The sequence below is a fragment of the Agelaius tricolor genome, unplaced genomic scaffold, assembly GCF_023055355.1.
Source record: "Agelaius tricolor isolate 1412-34295 unplaced genomic scaffold, bAgeTri1.0.p SCAF_8, whole genome shotgun sequence".
In the NCBI taxonomy this organism is placed as follows: Eukaryota; Metazoa; Chordata; class Aves; order Passeriformes; family Icteridae; genus Agelaius; species Agelaius tricolor.
In genome coordinates this window covers 2,057,856-2,077,443 of record NW_027269268.1, presented here as the reverse complement: position 1 = coordinate 2,077,443, position 19,588 = coordinate 2,057,856, and the positions used below count along the sequence as shown (strand labels likewise).

The following is a 19,588-nucleotide window of genomic DNA, read 5'->3' as shown; positions in this document are numbered from 1 at the left end:
GGGAGCGGGAGGGCGGGGGGAGGACGGGACAACGGGGACTCTTTTCCCTGGCGGAAGCATCGCGCGGCAGTGTCGCTAGCGTGTGGAGGGTCTGCGGCGCGTGCGCAGGGTCTGCGGCGCGTGCGCGGCTCCATGAGGGCGCTGGGGGGGGGCGGGGGCGCTCCGGGCAGGGCCGGGGGAGGGTCGGTAAAGTGGCGTTTAAAACAGCGGCAAAGCGACGGCAAAAGGTGTTTGTTTATAAATTAATTGCAAGCAAGCCCCGAGTTGTGCCGATCCTCGGCTAAAGTGTCATGGTCTCGCCTGTTCCTTGCGCATGCCGTGTCTCCCAGCCTGTGTGTGCTAGAACAGAGCTGCCTGTGTTATCCCTGGTGATCTCTTGTTTACTGAGCTGCAAAATGTAAATAGGGATTTGCCCTGGACTTCATTTACTTCCTTAGGCCTTCCCCGGCACAGAGGCCTGCAGCACTGTCCTTTTCCTTGTCGTTTCCAACCTGAATTCCCGCTGACAGCGCAAGATGCCCGAAGTGTGTGGAAGCTGAGCCGTTGTCTCACAGCTCCGTTTATTCCCTGAGACCTGGACAAGCTTTTGAATGTTTAAATCCTTTTGTAACCTTAGCCTTTTTTTTTTTAATGGATTTTGGGCTGTGTTACAATACTGCACAGCAAAGACCAGGAAAAGAATAAATACTTGTCATGCAAATCCTAGTACGGTGATGAGTGTCAGAATCTTGCCGCACCACCAGCGGTTGAAATGAGGAGATAAAAGCAAGAAGTTCAGAGCAAAGGCAAATAGTTTTCTTTAAACTCCTTCCAGTATCTGTAGTTATTGGCTGTTCAGACAGCGCACAAAGGAGGATTTCCTCCCGAGATAATAAGCACAGTGACATAAATCATTGAAAGAGAACATAGATTTTTTTTTCTATTCATTTTCCAGCAAATTAACTCTGAAGCAGTTCGCTAAAAATTCATCCATCTCGATCTTTTTTTAACCCCTTCCCTAGTAACATATAAGACTGAAATTAGAGTCTATTTTTGCTGCAGGAGCTCCTCTATGCTCAGGGTAAACTGTTCTTCAAATCCAAGCCTGCCATGTGCTGCTCCCTTCCATTTTTATAAATTTTTATCTTGCAACAGACTATGACTTTTAGAAGGTATAGAGAAGGGCAAGTCCTGCTGGAATTTTATCTCACTTTCACAATCCCATTCTAGGTCTTCTGGGTCTTGTTGCCTAAGAGTCAGTGTTTCAGAAGTCTGTAAAGCAGTGGCAGCTTTCCCAAATCCCAATGGTAGTTTGTGGCAGTGACCACAACCAAGGGATTCAGCAGCACTGCTGGGAAGGAGATGGAACATGAACTCCATGTGTTTGCAAGGAGAGATGGAAAGAGGCAATAGGGCTTCGTGCTGACAACAAAGGCAAGGGTTAGATGGGATTTTAGAAGGAATCCTGTGAGGGTGCTGAGGCCCTGGCACAGGTTACCCAGAGCAGCTGTGGCTGCCCCTGGATCCCTGGCAGTGCCCAAGGCCAGGCTGGACAGGGCTTGGAGCAGCCTGGGACAGTGGAAGGTGTCCCTGCCCATGGCAGGGGGTAGGACTGGAATGATCTGTAAGGTCCCTGCCAACAAGGGATGCAAAGGTGATTTTCATACCTACCCAACCTAGCTGCACTCAAAGTTCAGCTCAGGGAATTCAAATCACACAGCAGCCTCAGAGCAAGGGGAAACTCACCTTGGTGCCAGGCGGGTTGTGAGGCTACATTAAAATAGTTTAAGCTCCAAGAAATGAAGGAGCCATTTGAATATCCCAAGGGGCTGGAAGCATGCAGGCTTACAAAAATAACTTGTAAAAAAATAAAAATAACAGCTGAACTGTTTGGGTTCAGCTGGTCAAGTTCCCTCTGTGACGGAGCACGTCCAGTGATCCTTGCAGTTACCACTGTGTCTGTGCTCTGACTCCAGCCATTACGTAACTTATCTATATTTATTGCCAACCTGTGATCCTTCAAGTAGCAAGCAGGCTTTGATCAGCCCAGAGGAGACAGTTTTGATGTTGGTTTAAGAAACAAAGCCTTAAAAAAAAAATATAAGGGAAACAGACTCTGAGGATTTCTTGATTTTCCAGAAAGAAAGTTAAACTCTGTTTTCTTTGTGAGAGGGACAGCTTGCAAATGTGGAATGCTGGGGAAAGCAGCAGAAGGAAACAAGGAGAACCCTAAAAACATGGTTTGTGGTGAAATTACCTGACAAGGCTTTGCTCAGCTTCCAGGGAGTAAGTGCTTGTCAAGGAAAAATTATCACCACAGAGGAATTCTCCCAGGGGAATGAAATGGGGCTTGAGCACTGAACTGTCTCGTCTCTGTGAAAACTGAACTATACAAAATCACTAGTAGTTTTTGCAAAACTTTCACTTTTTTTTGTGCAATGAATCAATTGATGGAATGCTGATTTTCCAAGTAAGCAGTGTGAAAATCAGTATATACAAATTATTAGGCTCTTCCACCTCATGATTACATCAGCTGTTCTTGTTCCTACAGGCAATAATTAGCTGCTCTTTGGGGAAAAAAAAATTTAAACCCCCCAAAACTGGTATTCCTGAAGAATGTGGCAAAGGAAAAAAGGAAACTAGATGCAGGCTCCTTCATTTCTTGGAGCTCAAACTTAGCTTTCCAGCGCAGCTGTTAAGGAAGGCTGTTGGCCTTGGAAAGCACCATCAGTGGAATGACAGGAGTGTCAGCTCCAGTGGAACATCTCCACAAAGGCCCCTCAGGACTTTGTGTAGCTGTTCCCACCTGCTCTTCCTACCAGCAGGAATATAAATTATTTACTAGGAAAACAAACCCTTCTCTTTGAGCTGCACAAGATTCTCGTCCTATCTGTTCCCAGCATGGAGCTCCTCAAAACACCAGGACACAGTTCTGCTTTCATCCAGAACAGTCAAATATGTGCTCACATTTAGCAAATGAAGCACCTCTTTCACCTCACTCAGTGATTAATTCTGAGAGGGGAGCTGCAGACACTAAATTAACCTTTTTACCTGATTTAGTTTTACTAAATAAACAGCCCCATAATGTAATTTTCTCAACCAGAGCTGCTATTTTCTGCCATTTGCTTTGCTATTTAGAACGTGTTCTGTTCCAGCTCTATTTCATTTAACTTGGTGACAGTGATATCTTCAGACTGTCCCCTTCACCCTGGGGATGCCACCAGTAAATCCATCATTCTTCCCAGAAAATAGATTATTAACTGGAAACACATGTCAGAACATGCAAGAATACCAACAGTGACACAAATGTGCCTCCTCCTTACAGCATTCCCAGTTTTACCTTTTTAGTATTTGCAGAGTGGTGCCATTGAATACAGCTTTTTTTTCCATTTTTCCCTTCCAAAACATAAAAATTCCTTGATTTTGTCAGTTTTTAAAAGGCAGTTCATGTTAATTACCTGGCTGTAGCTATGCTTTCCTGTCGAGATCAATATATATAACTGGATGTTTTGTGTCCTGGGGAGTTGATAACCTTACAAAAAGATTAGTGTTGCTGTGATGGGTGTAGATGTGCCTTTCCCAATGGGTAATTTGCACTTCTCTGCGTGGATTAAGATCACGTTTGCTGTTGGTGCCTCTGAGAAAGTCTGTCTGGATGATTTCTTCTGGCAGGGAGCAGCAATATGTGAGTGAGACATGCCTGGATGCAGTATCCTGACACAGAGCTATGCTGGCAATGTTCCTGCAGCTGTTCCTTGGGAAACATCTGTGGGGCTGGGCTGGAGCTTTGTGCATCTCCCTTCACCCCTCTCAGAGCAGTTTGTCTTTGGAAAGCAAGGGGGAAATGGGATATTCCTTACTGGCACAGGGATAAGGGCAGCAGAGTCCTTAAGACTTGCAGAATTCCAGTGCCTGTTATTTCAGTAGGAACAACTGATCCACCTGACTGAAACTTTTCACATTTACAGCTGGGAAAACCCTTCCATCTGTGATAGTCTGTGTTTGTGTTGGCTGATAAAGAGAATTATGTACTGGCTGATGCCATCTCATAATTAGTGATTATCTCTGTGCCAAGTATAGAAGACATTGTCCCAAGATCTCAACTTTAGCAAAGGACATACAAGAATTTAAGACAGCCTGGGAAAGGAGAGAAAGGAGTATTTTGTGAGATAATTAAGGGCTTCTCGTCTTTTATGGAAAATGGAAGGTGAAATTAGAAAATAAGTGTAAAATCATAAAATAAATTTACAATACCCAGTCCTTAGAGCTGAATGCTTCCTAGCAAATCATTTTACTCAGCAGTTGCCTAGTTCTACAGGCAGGAAGGTGACTGCCTCTATTTTTTTCCCTGGTTTAACTTTTAATGACTAATTTAAATTCCATTTATGCAGAATCGCTGTGATTTTGAAAACGCCTCCTGAAATTATGCAGAACCACCTATCTAAAAAAAAAAAAAAAAAAAAAGCAAAACTTTCCAAAGCTTTAAGTACAACACTGCCTAGAATTACCCTGTCAATTAAATAAAAGAACCCACTTAAAGTAAGTGACAAAAATACACAGTGAATTAAATGCACCTTCCAGTAACAAATGGTTATTAAGAAGGCCTCTGAGCCAACTGCTGGTTCTGTGGTCATGCTTCCACAAGCAGCAGGCTGTTGAAACACACAGCTGCCTTTTAGACAATTGAACTTGCACTAAAAGGCAGATTATTGCCATTTGATGGCATTCCCTGGGCTCCTGGAAGGTTCCTTGTGCAGGACTGGGGCTGCAGCTCAGGTGCAGCTGGAGCAATGAGCTACAAAAGGCAGGAAGTTGGATTTTGTTAGGCCTGGAGATGCAGAGTGGGTTTCTGACAGGAGCTGGAGTGGGAGCCAGCAGGACTAAGACAAAGGGTGCTACCTGTATCCACCTCCCACAGAAATCATCACTAATTGCACTCACTGGGCAAGTCCTGAAATGTGTCACAGATCTGGAGATTTGGAGTCTCTCCTGCTCCCTTCCTGTTTCTCAGTGACCATAGAGTGAGGTTTGAACAAGGTGGGGCAGCCATGGCTCCGCTGAAGTCACCAGGAGTGCCTCCCTTTGTGCTGTCTTTATGTGAGGGTTTGCACTTGGGGCAAGGCTCCTCCTTCCTCTTCTCGTGCCAGAGCCATTTTTAACCCTCTCAAATGAGATTTGATGATCCTAAAAAAATTAGGTTGTGCTGGACTCGTGCTGTGTTTGCTCCTGGGCACTTTCTGGATCTTTCCAGCTCTGTGTGTGGAGAGAGGCCTCCATGACAACACAGGCAGAGCATGGGGTTCAGCACAGAGCCAGCTCACTCTGCAGCCTTTTCCTCCTGCTCTGCTGGTGTCAGGGATCATGGAATTCTCTGCTTCCCAACATGGTATACATGGGCTCGCTCAGAGCTGTGAAATAATAGCCAGGGCCCTGTCCCTGGTGTTATTTCTGGAACAGAATCCTTTTGTGTCAGTGAAAATTCTCAGTGAAGACTTGGAATTTCTTTCAAGAATCAGGGTTTTAGCACTGCATGCAATTTAGTTTAGTCTGTGCTTTACAAGTTTTATGCCAGCTACTGGGAATAAGAACATTTTCCAAGAAAGAAACTGTTTCCCAGTAGATTTTTGGACTTCTCTCTTTTAGGAAACTCTTCCTGGGAGTCTTGTCCCAGGACTGTGGTGCAGCTGTGCTGGTATAGGGGTTCTTATATAAATAAGGCAGTTATTGTCAGTAAACAAAGTATGTGCTATCAGTGCATGGTAGATTTATTTAAATTATAACAGAGATTCTGTCCAAAACTTACTAAGTTATCACAGATTTGCGTTTGGGTCTTGTCAGCTCAAAATACTTTGTGCTCTGAATTTTCTGAGCAAACAGGCTGGGTTTCTCTTTTCTGCCCCCTCCCTTCCTTTTTCCAGCAGCTGCTTGGAACTTGGGTTGTGGTCTCTGGGAGAGGCACTGTCACTGCTCCTCTCTGGGTTTGTCCAGTGAATCTCTTCCCTAACACCAAGCTCCATTTCATCTCTTATTGGGATGCCTTGCTCTCCTTTGGTCTTGTAGGCAGCAAGCAATAAATCGGAATAAATTAATTTCTTTATGAATGCTGAACTCGATTTCCAGGAGCACCAGGTGAGAGGTGTGGAATTACACTCCTCTGGGCAGACAGGAGCTGGATCAGAGGGAACACCGCTCCCATGGCTACTGGAGGATCAAATGCCACTTTCCCTCAGGGGCTGCTGTCTGGGGAACAAGGTTTAAACTCTGACAGATTTATGAATCATTTCATCTCCTAGACTTGTTCCTTCCCAAGGGCCTGGTGAGGGGAAGCCCATGCCAAGGTTTTGATAGCTTTTATCCCCTAGGCACTGATCCCATTGCTCTTGAAGAAACAGCATCTGTGAATTGTTTCTCAGTGTATGTACAGGTGGAGCCTTGATGGGTGTTTTCTAATATGTGTGTTTTGTATAAAAACACCACTCTGAGACTCCTGCCTTCCAGGTGTCAGCAGTGCTGCTGTCCTCCATACCGGAATAATGGGGTATGGAGCATTATAAGGGACACTTGGCTTAATTAGAGGCTGTAAATCGGTGGAGCTCTTTGCATAAGTGGCTCAAGGGAGCTGTTGTTTCAAGTGACCCCTGTTTTTCCTCCGTGGGTGTCCAGAGTGGGCAGACAATGGCTGTGTCTGGAGTGTTAATTACTCTGTGTCCCTTAATCACCACGGTTTGTAATCCTATTTCAGTGTGGAAATCCACATGCTACAGGGCCCAATCAACACCTCTGTATCATCGCCTGCCACTCAATACACAGCTCTTAGCCACCCAGAACCATTCCTGGGGAGCTGCTTTGGGCATGCCTGGACAAGTTTTGCCAGGCCCTATTGGAAGATAGTTTAACCAGGCTGGTCACAACAATCCCTGTTCAAAGGATGTGCATCTTTGGGTTCCCAAAGAATGTCAGGAAGGAATTGCTGCTCTGTAAAGCACATTACAGAAGAGGTAAATTGTGTTTCCTCAGAATGCTGGAAACACTTCTTGTTCTCCCCCCACATTCTCACTCCCCTGAATCCCAAATAAATGCCACATTGAAAGAAAATTATTCCTTGCATAAGGGAAAAAATAGAAAAGAACAACAGATTTTGTTCACTGACCTCAGCATGACTCCTCCTTTGCTTACAACACTCCATTGTTCTGCCAGGTCCAGACAGCACAGGGAGCAGACTCATTTTCCCTGTTTTTAGTCCCAAAGGTGCAGTCCATCACTTATATTAAGGATCCTTGGGGTTTGGTTGTTTTGTTTTTTGGTTGTTTTTTTTTTTTTTTTTTCCCTTGATCCTACTGAGCTGTTTTCAACAAGTATCCCTCTCTCCTAACCTGGGAAATGATCCATGGTCTGATAAGAGATTCCCCCCTTAGGCTACATGAGCTATGAGGGATAATTTTTCAGAGTGTTCTATGAGGTTTAAATTAGTAAAGGGAAAGAAATGTATGTGTTCAAGCAGGTATCTGGACTGGTACATTTGGAGCTGTCATCCTCTGTGCTTACAAAATGAACCCTTTTTGTCCTTTTAGGTAAACTGGAACAAGTGGTGCTTTCCTACAGCAGCTGGAGAAGGAAGAACATCCCTACTCCATCTCTGTGACAGCAAGATACACTTTGGAATGTGGAGAAGAAAAGAAGGGAGCAACTACTAAGGGGATTTTAATACCAGAGACTGGAGCTGAGACACTCATCCCATAAACATTACCTGAATGATGTCACTGCATGCAGCTGGCTGGAAGTCGGTTCCATTAGCAGCAATTGTTCAATCTGGAGCAGGTCCATGTCTCAAACAGCTTTTATCCTCCCCAGAAATCAGTCTGTGTGATGGGAGGGATGGTCAGGTAATCTCCTGGTAGCTACAGGAACTCCAGCCCACGTCAAGAACGTCCTAAGGAAAAGTCGAGCATGTTTACAGCGATCTCGGAGTCGTTGGCATCAGAATAAACTTGACAGAAGTGTTGGCCGTCATCACTGGCACTGCAGACAGGGACTGTGCCTTGAAATAGAGCTTGGCAGAGCCCAGTACTGCTGATGGCTCGGTGGAGAAGGCGGATTTACTTTTCCAGCCTGTGACATTTCATAAACATTTTCTGTTTGTTGGAGCTGTGGAACCTCACCAGGTCAAACCCAGCACTAATCTGTCAGAGTTACCACCCCAGACTTTTGTCTCCAGTGTGTATACACATCCAATCGCTGCACTTTGGGATTGTCCCGGGACATTTATCCCTTTGTGTTTATCCATGAGCACGTTGGAACAGCCCCACAAAGCCTCCAGATGATATTTATTTTGTTTTTTCTGGTCCTGAGGACTCCATTAAGCAGAGAAGCCCTTTGATGCAGCCTTTGACTTAGGGGGTTGATCCACCACCTCCTTCCTGACCCACTGGGGCTTCGATTCTTTCCACAGGAAGGGAGGTTTGGAAGTGCACATCCCAAAACCACTGCAACACCGGGCTGCACAGAAATCTCTCGGTCTGAAGTAGGACACGGAGGGGTTTGAAATCCAGACGGGTCTTTGGGAACCCTCAAGGAACAACATGAGGAGAGTCCCACAGAGTTACACGGAGAGTTTGATCCATGAGGGCTGAGCATCCTCAGGCTGCTCCAGTCAAGTCAGCGTTCATCTTTATCTTGTATCGGGACACGGGAGCGCCGTGGGACAGACGCTGTGGGGACACGGGAGCGCTGTGGGACTGAGGGTGAGCAGTGCCACACCCCCCCCCCCCCCCCCCCCCATCGTCTCAGGGCGCGCGCGCGCGGGCTCGTCGCGGTTGCCAGGGCTCGGAGCACTGGGCGGGGTGGAGGCAGAACTCGGCTGGCCAATCAGAACAGACCCGACCTCAGTCGGTGGCCAATCGCCGCCGGTAAACAACACTCCCCTCCGCGAGGCGGGGAAGGGGCGGGGCGAGCGGCTCCGCCGGCCCATCAGAGGCCGGGAAACGCGGGCCAATCCGAGCGCGGGAGGATTTGGGCGGTCTTTTCAAAACTGATGAGGCGCCGCTGGTGTCCCTTTAAAGGCGTGATGCGTCCCTCGCCGTGTTCCTCCGCGCGGCCTCCCCGCCCCGCCGCAGCAGCGCGGTGCCGCTCCGATCCCCGATGTGCTGGAGCTCCGCGGTCCGGCCGCGCCCTCTTCCGGACCTCGGGGACCAGTTGGGGCGCGCTCGGGCCGCGTGAGTGGGGGGTGGACTATTTGACTTCCGTGTGCCGCCTCACCGGCGAGGATCGCTCCGCGCGGGACAACAGAAGCCGTGGGCGGGGACGCGGCGCCGCCATCTTGCAGCGGGGTCGGGGCCGAGGCGGAGGGGAGCGGCTGGGGATGGTGCCGTGACAGTGCCGTGACTCCCCGCGGGGGTCCAGGCCGCCCTGCCTGGATGCGGGGTCAGCGGCCGAGCCCACCCCCGTCCGCGCGGTGACGGGAGCCGGGCTCGCCTCCCCCTCCCCGAGCGGTGAAGGGCTGCGGGGGGGGCCCGGTGTCCCCTCGCCCCCGGCCTGCGGGGCCCCTTTGTTTCCCTGCTGCGGAGGGGAAGGAGGCGAAGGGAAGGGAAGATGAGCAGCGAGGCGCTGTGGCTTTTCAAGCAGCTGAACCTTCATCTGGAGCTGGAGGGGAGGTTCCAGCCCCGCGAGAAGGGACTCAGCCTCATCGAGGGGACCGCCGAGGTGGGTGAGGGTGTCGGGGGGCTCCTCTGGGCAGAACGAAAATTTCAGAGAAAATTCCGGCTAATGGAATTTAAAGCGCGCTAACTGCGGAAAGTTAATTATTTTCTCTGTATGCGCCGCTTGCCTTTTGTTTTAATTCTGTGTTCGTCTGTAGGTATTAACGTTACCTTATCCAAGCGCTACGACCTGCAGGGCAAGGCGTTTAGTACTTTAGGTGTTTAGTATTTATTGTTTAAACTTGGAGTGAGCACGGGAGCGAGAGATTGTGTATTGTTTCCATTAGGGGAGCTTCCTGCCGCTGCAGAGGAGGTGGGATGTAACAAACAGGGAAACCACTGGCTTTTCATTGGCGCTGTCTGGGGAAATGAACCCAGAACCGCTCAATGCTGAGCAGCAAAATGTAAATAGACCATAAACATCTCCGCGTTAACGACCAAACTTCCTTACTGAGTTTGGGGCAGGCATATTATGTGCCTTCGGGTGCTTATGAGTTCTTTGGGAATAGCCTTAATATTTAACAAAAAAAAAAAATCCCTGAGATAAGTCTGCTTGTTTGTTGTGAAAGCAGAGCTGTTGCTTAAATATTGACATGCAAGGCAGAGAGCTGTGTGGTCATTTTTAAGGGCGGGAGTCACTGTGCATGCCTGCAGTTGGTGACTTATTTAAGTCTTAAATGTGTCTTAAAAGAAGCAAGTGGAGAGCAGGAGATGTGGTTGTGCTGGCTGTAGCACCAGTGAGACTCAGGACCTGGCTGTAATCTCTGAACCGTGGGTGTGATTTGAGTCCTAAGTGTCTAAATTTATTTTCTTTTCAATTCAAGTGAAATAGAGTATTTAAGGAAAAATTTTCTCCTGTTTGAGCTAAATAAAAGGGTATTTAGGGAGTGAGGCACGGCAATTGCTGCTGCCACAGAATAATTCTGAGTTTGCCTCTCTTGCCATAGAATGAGAACACTCTGTGTCCAAGACAAAGGAATGCCAAGGTGGAAGATCTTTGGAGTCTGACCAACTTCTTTGGATTTGCAACTGAAACGTTTGTTTTGGCTGTCAACATTCTGGACAGATTCTTGGCTCTTATGAAGGTATGAGTGGCTCTTGATTCAGCAGCAGCTCCAAGGTCTCCTTTGTGAACCTGGAGTTGAGTGCAGTTCCTTTCACCCCTAAAGACAAGTAGCAGCTTGATTTACTTCCTCTAATAAATCTGTAACCATCACCATGTAGGTGTCTGAGAAAGGAGGAATTAAGGGAAACAAACCAGTAAGTGTTAGAGGCTGTCTCTGGGCACTCTGCTGAAGCTTAGCTTAGCCTTGGGACTAACACCAAGTGATCATTTCCTGGTTGTTTGTGCTGCTTTAAGGCAGGAAGCTTGGACTGAAACCAGTTCCTCATTATTAGATCAGCAGAAAAAACGAAGTTGCATCACTTCTCTGGTCGGACTGGCCTTGAAGTGGCATGGAATGTACAACCGTAGAGGGGAGAGAAGAGCAGGGGCAGGAACAAGCTGTGGAGGGATGGGGCTGCCCAGAACAGGCTCAGACTGGATTTGTGTGGGCTGGGCGAGCACTGCCGCTCGGAGGAGCAGGGAATTGCAGTTCCCACCGCGATTTGTTTGTGTCCCGGTGGGGAACAACCTGAGGAGAGGCTGCTCAGCTGTGTGACTTCAGTTCCTCAGCCCCAGCAGATTGGTGCTGCCTCGTGGCGTTTGCTCCAGCTCAAGTGAGGGGACTGCTTATGGCTGGGGGAGGAGAAGGAGCTGGCCAGCACCAGGTTTGGTGGAGATGATTCCAAACACACCTGGTGTTGAAGCCCAGTGTTGCTGAGGGTGATGCACTCATGGCTCTTACTCTGGTTTTTAGGTGAAACCCAAGCATTTGTCTTGCATTGGAGTTTGCTGCATGCAGCTGGCCGCCCGCGTGGTGGAGGAGGAATGCAATATCCCGTCTGCTCACGAGATCATCCGGATCAGCCAATGTAAATGCACTGTGTCCGACCTGAAACGGATGGAAAAGATAATTTCAGAAAAGTTGCACTTTGAATTTAAAGCTACTACTGCCTTAACCTTCTTGCACTTGTACCATACTATTGTACTCTGTCATACCTCAGAAAGGTGAGCTGGTGGTGTTTGCTGAGCCCCTGTTAATCCCCTCTGAGATGATTGCAGCCTTGGCTGTAGAGGAGCCAGCTCCTCAGTTCTTGCTTCCTGGTGAGGGAATGCTTGTTCATGCAGACCCTTCCTTCTTCTCTTGGATGTCTCACAGGAAAGAAGTGTTGAATCTGGACAAGTTGGAAGCACAGCTAAAAGCTTGCAACTGCCGTCTAGTGTTCTCTAAAGCAAAAGTGAGTAGAAGCAGTTGTTTGTAGCTGCTGAGTGGGTTTGTGGTGGTTGTGGTGCTGAGTGCTGTTTCCTGGTCCTTTCAGCCATCTGTCCTGGCCTTGTGCCTTCTTACTCTGGAAGTTCAGACTCTGAAATCTGTTGAGCTGTTGGAGATCCTTCTGCGTGTTCAAAAGCATTCAAAGGTGAGTGTTCTCAGTGGGTTGTTTGAGCTGACACTGTTAATGATGGGTGATGTTACATTTAGGGGTCCCTTAAATGCATCCCTGAATGTGTCCTTACAGGTTCTGTTTGGCTGAAAGAAGTGATTAAAAAATAAGCTTAAATGTATAAAATCAGAGGAACTGCTGACCCAGTGTGTATTCAATGCATGCTTTAACAGGCAGCTGATGGAACTTCTACAGCTCTGGCTGTGTGGTCTGGGGAAACTTGAGGTCTGTTCTGGGACTGCTGGGCTGCTTATTCTTTTTGCCTGAATAATTAAACCTGGGGGTATTATTATTATTATTATTATTATTATTATTATTATTACCTAAGGGTCTTCTCCCTGGATGGAGGTCAGGCACTGAACAGGTTTCCCCCCCAGGGAATGGGCACAGCATGAGCCTGGCACAGCTCAAGGAGCATTTGGACAATGCCCTTGGGTACAGGGTGGAATTGGTGGGTTTGTCCTGTGCAGGGCCAGGAGTTGAACTCCATAATGCTTGTGGATCCCTTCCAGCTCAGGATATCCTATGAACTAAAATGGGATTCATGGCCTCTAGCTGTGTGCTGCCTCCCTTGATGGCCTAGAAGCAGCTTTTCACTCCTGCAGTCAGATGAAACAACCCCAGTTTCTTAACGGATACAAGTAGTTCCTTAAAGTACTATATTATTCTATTTTAAAATGATGGTTTAAAGTTTTTTCTTCTATTTTAAAGCAGTTTAAAAAACTTCACTTTGATTTGAAAATGGAATTTTAAAAAAGTTTTATTCCATTTTAAAATAGAATAACCTTTGTTTCATTTTTCCTTTGGAAGTGATAAAGAAAATGGTAACAAGGACTGACAGGCAAACTGTCAGCCTAACTCCACCTTGAACAGGGGCTTGTCTGGAAGGTGTGTAGGAGTTGGTAGCTCACCTTTAGAAGCAACTTTGACAAAGGTATCACAGTTATGACTCACTTCTGTCTTGACTGATATTTTTTCCCAAGAAGGTAAAATGGAGGCAGGAGTTATCCTTAGAGCCTGTGTGTTATGGACTAACCAACTTCTGGGTTTTGGGTTTTTATTTTCAGATAAGTGATAGTGACCTCCTTTACTGGAGGGAGCTGGTCTCTAAATGCCTGGCAGATTATTCTTCTCCTGAATGCTGCAAGCCTGATCACAAAAAACTGGTTTGGATTGTTTCGAGGCGCACAGCCCAAAACCTACAAAACAGTTACTACAGTGTTCCTGAGTTGCCAACGATCCCAGAGGGTGGATGTTTCAATGGAAGTGAGAGGTGGGTAACACTTGGCGGCTTCGTTTGTGGGGAATTCTCCTTTTCCTCTGTATAACTATGGCTTAATCGCTGCTGCTTGGGAAAAAAAAAAGTGCTAGCTCTGACAATATTGCTGGGCTTAGAATATGCCTTCAGCACATGGTGAGAAGGGGGAGCTGTTGTTGTTCAGCAGTTCTTGGCCAGGTGGGGGGAGGCACTGTTGGGTTTAAGGAAGGCTTGCAAAGGTTTTCAGTCTCCTGAAGGAATTGATGCTTGCTGCCTGGAAGACTGGCTTCTTGACCAGTAGGGTGTTGTTGGCATCAGGAGGATTGTGCCTTGTTAGGATTTCAGCTTTAGGAGCCCTAAGGAGCTTTAGGCTGAGCAGCATTTAGATGCGGGATGTTGCTGCTAGCAACACAGCGTGCAAGAAACGCCAGGATTGAGGAGTGCTTTTCCACTTTGAAGGGGCTGTGCTTTGTTAAAATTACCTTTCCCACTGTTCCTTCTAGTGAAGACTCCTGTGAAGACATGAGCAGCGGGGAAGAAAGCCTTAGCAGTTCTCCTCCGAGTGATCTGGAAGGCACCTTCTTCTTTGAACTCAAACCTAAACCCAAGTGGCAAACTCTCAGCTGTCGCTCTTAGCACTGAGTCTGGATTGTATTAGACTGAAGTGTTGAATGCACCATAGAGTCTTTTGGCAATAATAAATGAGGTGGTGATCTGTAAACTGTATTAAGGCAAAACTTGCTGTGGTATATCAATGCTTTGAATGCCTGCCTTGGTTTTTTGTTGTTGTAATTTCAAGGAATTAAAAAAAAAAATTCAGGTCCCCAGATCAGCAAAAAAAGAAAAAAAAGCTGTTGTACAGTTCTGTTGTCAACAGCCATGAATGTAGTTCTGTACCTAGTGGTCCAAAACCCTCAGCAGCTCAACACCTGAGTTGATTTCAGGGTCTTGTCTGAGAAGCATGGAGCAAGAGTGAGAAACTTTCCTGAAGGTTAAATGGGAAGCACTTGGTTAATGGAAGAAACTTGCTCCATGGGTGCAGTCAAGCAAGGGAGGGGCCCAAGAGGAACTGTGCAGTTGTTGTCCTGGGATGTTCTCAGGATTCCACATGACAGAATCCCAAGCTTGGCTTGATTTCAGTGTTGACCCTGCTTGGAGCAGGAGATTGGACTGCAGTCCCTCTCGAGGGCACCTCCACTTCTTCTGGGAGTGGTGTTCTGGGATTAGATCCAAGTGGCTGGGTGGGTTACATGGAGCATGTATGTGTGTACCTAGTGCCAGGCTGGAATGGTTTACTCTCCAATGGGCCCAACACTGAAACTGCTTTTCCTTTTCAGCAGGGTCTTGAGTTGTGTACTCTAAGTAGCAATTTTTGAAGCTTGGCTTTTATAAACTTCAGGGATCCCTATTTCACACCAGGAGTATGTGTGGTAAGCAGGAGGTTTCTAGTCAATATAGTTTTCACTTTGAGATAGTATAAATTGTGTGGCCAGGAGTAATTCCATGTTTTCTTTAGTACGGATGTTTTTACACTGAAATTCACATAGTATATTTCAGTGTGTTTCAAATCCTAACATGTCAATCCATGCTATTAGCTTAGACTTCTTAACTTGGTAAGCCTTGCTAAGTCTACATTCCTTTGAATATTTAACCCTTGTAGTTGTTTTTCAGTATATTCATGTTATTGATTGAGTCATAATCAGACTTGTTTGCATGCTGATGTAAAGCAGTTAGTGCAGGAGAAGTGCTGTAAAGTATCAGGTAAATGTGATGGTGAAGTAATTAATGTAATGGTTTTTCTTCTGAACTTTGTTATCAAAGCACAAATTCCAGTCTAATTGTGTTTCTCCCTGGTGAGGACATGGCTAAAGCAGACTAAAGTAGCTCAGATTAACAGTGTGAGGTGTGGTGGTGCCAAAGTAGAAATGAAGGAGCAAACAAGCTAAAAGCTGTTTCCTAGGTGCCAGTGTTGCTTTAGAAAGGTAAGAGTGATGCTGTAAGTCCATAACGGTTACGTAGTTTCAGTTTTCTAAAAACACACAAAAGTTTACAAAGAGTGTATATGAAAATGTAAATTTAAAAAAATGTACAGAAAAAAATTTTAAAACAAAAAAACGAGCAGAAAATACTGTATTTTTTTACATTGTATGTAACTTTTTGTAGGTCTGTGGCATGTAGATAGTAATTTATTGTGTACTCTGTATGATACAAATACTGTACCTCTGAAGACTTCTTGCTGCAAGTCTCTGCTCACTTCAGGAGTGCTTGGGTAAGGAACCTACTGAGTCTTGTTTCAGTTGAGAATGAAAATAAACCAAGTGCTCTATTTGTTACCTGCTGTGAGTGGCAGTCGGTTCCTTGAAGCTTTTGGCTTCCTCTTTTTCTTTTTTTTTTTTTGTGCGCTGTGCAGGGTGTGTGATCCCACAGCTGGGTTTCAGCTATCCCAGGAGTTGTGGCAAGAACAAGGGGAGACTGCACAGCACTGGATGGAAATCTCACCTCAGTGTGAGAAGCTGGGCTGAGGTATTCCATGCTCATTGGCACGTCCAGAGCCCCTGCCAGGGGTTAAGGGTCATTCCAGCTGGATTCTTCTGGGTTCTGCAGGAATTGTCCTTGCTGCTGTGTTTGTGGTGAAGCCTGGTTACCACATCTTGAGGTGCCACTTGGGTCCCCTCAGCACAGCACCCTCCTGGCTCGGGAGTCGGTCAGGGGGAGTGCACTGTGTGGGTGAGCTCGGGGCAAGGTGGGAAGCCACAGGCTGTGTCCTGGGCTTGCACAGCTTGGGTGTGCCATCCAGCCCCTTTCAAGTCTGTTCCACATGGAGATATGGGCCTGGGAGAAGGTTGTGGGCTTCACTTCTGTGGTTGGAATGATGTAGGCTCATCTTTGATTCTGCCAGGTCAGGTGGCTGTGGATCTCCCCGAGGAGGTTTGCCTGGCTTCCCCCAGAGAGCGGGGATTTTGATGGTTGGCTTGTTTAGCAGAGGTGTGCATGGCTTTTAGGTGCTGTTTGGGGCTTGTGGTCACGGGGGTTTAAATGCCTGCTCCTTTTCAGAACTGCTCTGTCAGTAAGACTGGTTTGGGTGGGGGCTGAGGGGGCTCAAAGGCAATAGTTTTGTGGGGAAGCCATCCCCTGAAACAACTCCTGGCTGTGTCCACTTCCTGGGATGTTGCTTCCTGTGCTGCTGAACCTATTGGAAACATAATGCTGAAAGTTCACACAGGTTTCTGAGAGCATCTTGAAATGTCATCCTGCTGCTCTCCTCCAGCTGGACTGGGCCACAAGGGTTCTGTAGTGGAAGCACTTCTGTTCCTGGTGAGTTGTCATTGCATAATTAAAGAGTTATAACAATGGCCTTTTAAACAGGAAACTTGACTTCCCCACCACTTGATGGCATGTGACAAGTGACACGTAGCAATAAAGTCTTCAGAATAAATCAGTGCGTTCAGACCCTGGTCCTTAACAGCTCCCCCTTTTTTTCCTGATGGAATAAGAAGAATATTCCTGTCAGAGCTTAGAGCACTCTGAATTTAGAGCAGCATGCACTAAAGAGCTGAATGGTCTTAGGCCATCTCTTTGCTTGGCCTAACAGGTGAGTGAGTTATTCTTGTGATTTCACTTGTCTGTCAGGGCTTTGGAGCTCAGCAAAATGAGAATCAGTAAATGTTTGGCACATATATAGTGTTATTTATCTTAAAATACAGTTGCAGCTGTGAGGTGTCACATGGCTATGCTTTGTGGTGTAAGCCTGTGGCTGGTGTAGTGCATCTCCTGAAAGCAGAAAGTTGCCATAACAACTGAATGAAATCAATTAGAGTAATAAGCAATTAAAATCTCATCCTTAATGTTGCATAAACATGGCATTTCGCTCATGAATTATTAGCACTCTTGCCTCTAGACCTGTTCTGGTTCTGATTTGCAATCTTGACCATTTTTGAATTAATGAAGCATTTAATTTCTCCTTCAAAGAGTGTTGGTGGGTTTTTTTTTGGCCATGGCAAGTAGGTGGTTCATCAGGGATGTGAACACTGTTAAACTCCTAAATGGAGGAAATGTTTGTGATGGGATTTCTGGACTGCTCAGCACTGGCTTTGTTTCCACCCAGTGAAGTCAAGAAGGAAAAGAATAGCCTGTGGTCTAGAGAAATTTAGGTCCTGGGCCTCTGTGGGGGAATAGAATGTAAGAAAATAAAGATAGCGCAGAAGGTAGTCTCATGCCTCAGGAGTTGCAGCTGTACTAATCACCAAAGGTTAGGAACAGGCCTGCCCTTAACAGGCCACAGCTGTGTCCAATAAGAAGACGAGTGCTACAAAAGGGTGGGTGAGCTGGGTGAGGGGAGAGTTGGAGTTTTTGGCTGTGCTGTGAAGGAGTCAGAGCTGTGAGGAGCTGCCCATGAGAAATCACTGAGAAGGTATGGGACTTTTGGAATAAGATGACAACAGGCCTAGGAAGGCAAAGGCAGATCCTTCTTCTGTTCCCCACTTCCTCCTTGACCTTCTGTGTATTCCTGAGCCTCTTGCTTCCTTTGTTCCCCTTGTAGAACAAAGCCAGGAATAGCCCCTTGCGGTAGTGCTCAGTTGTCAAGGATAAATCAGCTCAAACCAGGGAATGGCAGAGCTGTTGTGGAAAGGTGGGATGTGTGAGGGCCTGTGGGGAAGCAGGGTTTGCTGACTGTTGGCTTTGCAAGGGCCTGTAGGCTTGTTCTGCAAGAATTTGTTGTGGCTGGGGGTCAAATGTTTCAAAGGTCAGAGTGCAGTTTATAATCCAGAGTCTCCAAGGAACTTTGGAAAACATGTCTGCAGTCTAAATAGCGGTCCTGTCATGTGCGGTGGCTGAGTCAGGGATTTAGGAAGACTTTGACATCCAGAGCTCAATTATTAACTGGTAGGGAGCAAAAGCACTGGAGGTGATCCCTGGCTTTCTCCTGGCAGGATGACAGAAGCCAAGGCCAGTGGTCTGAGGGTTTGTGCCACAGATGATCTGAAGGTGGGTGTGGTGTCTGTGCCAGCTCCTTGCCCAAGATACTGGCACAGTGCATCCACAGGTTATCTGTGTGGTGCCTTGTGCTTTCCTCAGCTTTTATTGTTCCATTAAATGTAATCCTGCCACCTTTATCCTGCCTGGGCAATCAAGAAAGGGCCCACACTGAGTGCTGTAAATGCAGTGTGGGCTGAGAAATCAAACGGGGCCTCCTTGAAGGAATTTGGGTTTTTCTGGTCCCACGATGTGCACTTGGATTGGTTACCTCTATAGCCTCCAACTGGCACTGGAATAGCTGTTGGAGAATTCTTACAAGCCCAGGCTGGGATTCACTCTTGCACTGTCTGATTCCCTGTTAGTTTTCAGCATGTTTTCTTTAACCCCAAGCGGGTGATGATGTCTTCTCCTCTGATCCATGTGCAGGGAGACTCTGTGGCTCCTGCTGCCTGTGAAAACATGGATTTATGCTCCAGGGAAAAACCTGCGCACTTACTGTGCCAGGCAGTGAGGAGGGCACAGCCATACAACGTGTCCAGTTCTTTTTCCATAGTTAGCTGAGTGCTGGACAGCTGTTGCAGCTGTAAGTAGTGTGGAATTCTCAGTGTAAGAGATTGGGATGCTTTGGATTTCAGTAAGAAGCAGCTGAAGGCTTGCTTGACTGTTAAATGAAGTCCTATTTAGGCTCTATTGAGGTACGTTTTAGTGGTGTTCATCTGGAAATCTGCACTACTGCCACACTTGTTGGGGAGAGACTTTGTGGAGAATTCACTGACTGTCCTACTCTGTTTAACAGCCTTTGCCCACAGTTGCCATGGAAGCCTTGCCTTCTGTCTCTCCTTGGGATTCATCCCTGAACAAAAGGTCCACCTGGAGTCACAGGGCTGCACTCTTCCTATAAAGCCTTGCCTCCTCAGAGGCTGAGAGCCCTGCTGGCTCTGGTTATAAATCATTTTCTGCTTCACTGGGGTCAAAGCTTTTATGTTCCTCTTCCTTCAGATCCTTCCAGGCCCATCTTTCAGATGCTGCAGCGTGTGGGGCATTTCAGTCTGCACTGGCCACGGCTCAATATTGCTGCTCTGGGATCAGTTTATATCTTTTGACAGCAGGGAACAACTTATTTTAATAGGCAATA

General features: G+C 46.8%; 1 protein-coding gene across 1 annotated transcript; it reads left to right on the top strand.

Moving 5' to 3' along the window:
* The first annotated feature begins 9,271 nt into the window (after window positions 1-9,271).
* CCNG2 (cyclin G2) lies at window positions 9,272-15,809 on the top strand. The gene is made up of 7 exons (XM_071431235.1): window positions 9,272-9,678; window positions 10,622-10,759; window positions 11,534-11,784; window positions 11,936-12,014; window positions 12,096-12,194; window positions 13,286-13,491; window positions 13,980-15,809. Exons 1-7 carry the CDS (start codon window positions 9,568-9,570, stop codon window positions 14,110-14,112), a joined length of 1,017 nt encoding a protein of 338 aa, XP_071287336.1. The 5' UTR covers window positions 9,272-9,567; the 3' UTR covers window positions 14,113-15,809.
* Window positions 15,810-19,588: the final 3,779 nt, after the last annotated feature.

Excerpts from the sequence above, each read along its gene's own strand:
- CCNG2 (XM_071431235.1), top strand. The coding sequence starts at position 9,568 with ATGAGCAGCGAGGCGCTGTGGCTTTTCAAGCAGCTGAACCTTCATCTG. Across the intron at positions 9,679-10,621 it reads TCATCGAGGGGACCGCCGAG|AATGAGAACACTCTGTGTCC; the intron begins GTGGGTGAGGGT and ends CTCTTGCCATAG. Across the intron at positions 12,195-13,285 it reads GTGTTCAAAAGCATTCAAAG|ATAAGTGATAGTGACCTCCT; the intron begins GTGAGTGTTCTC and ends TTTTATTTTCAG.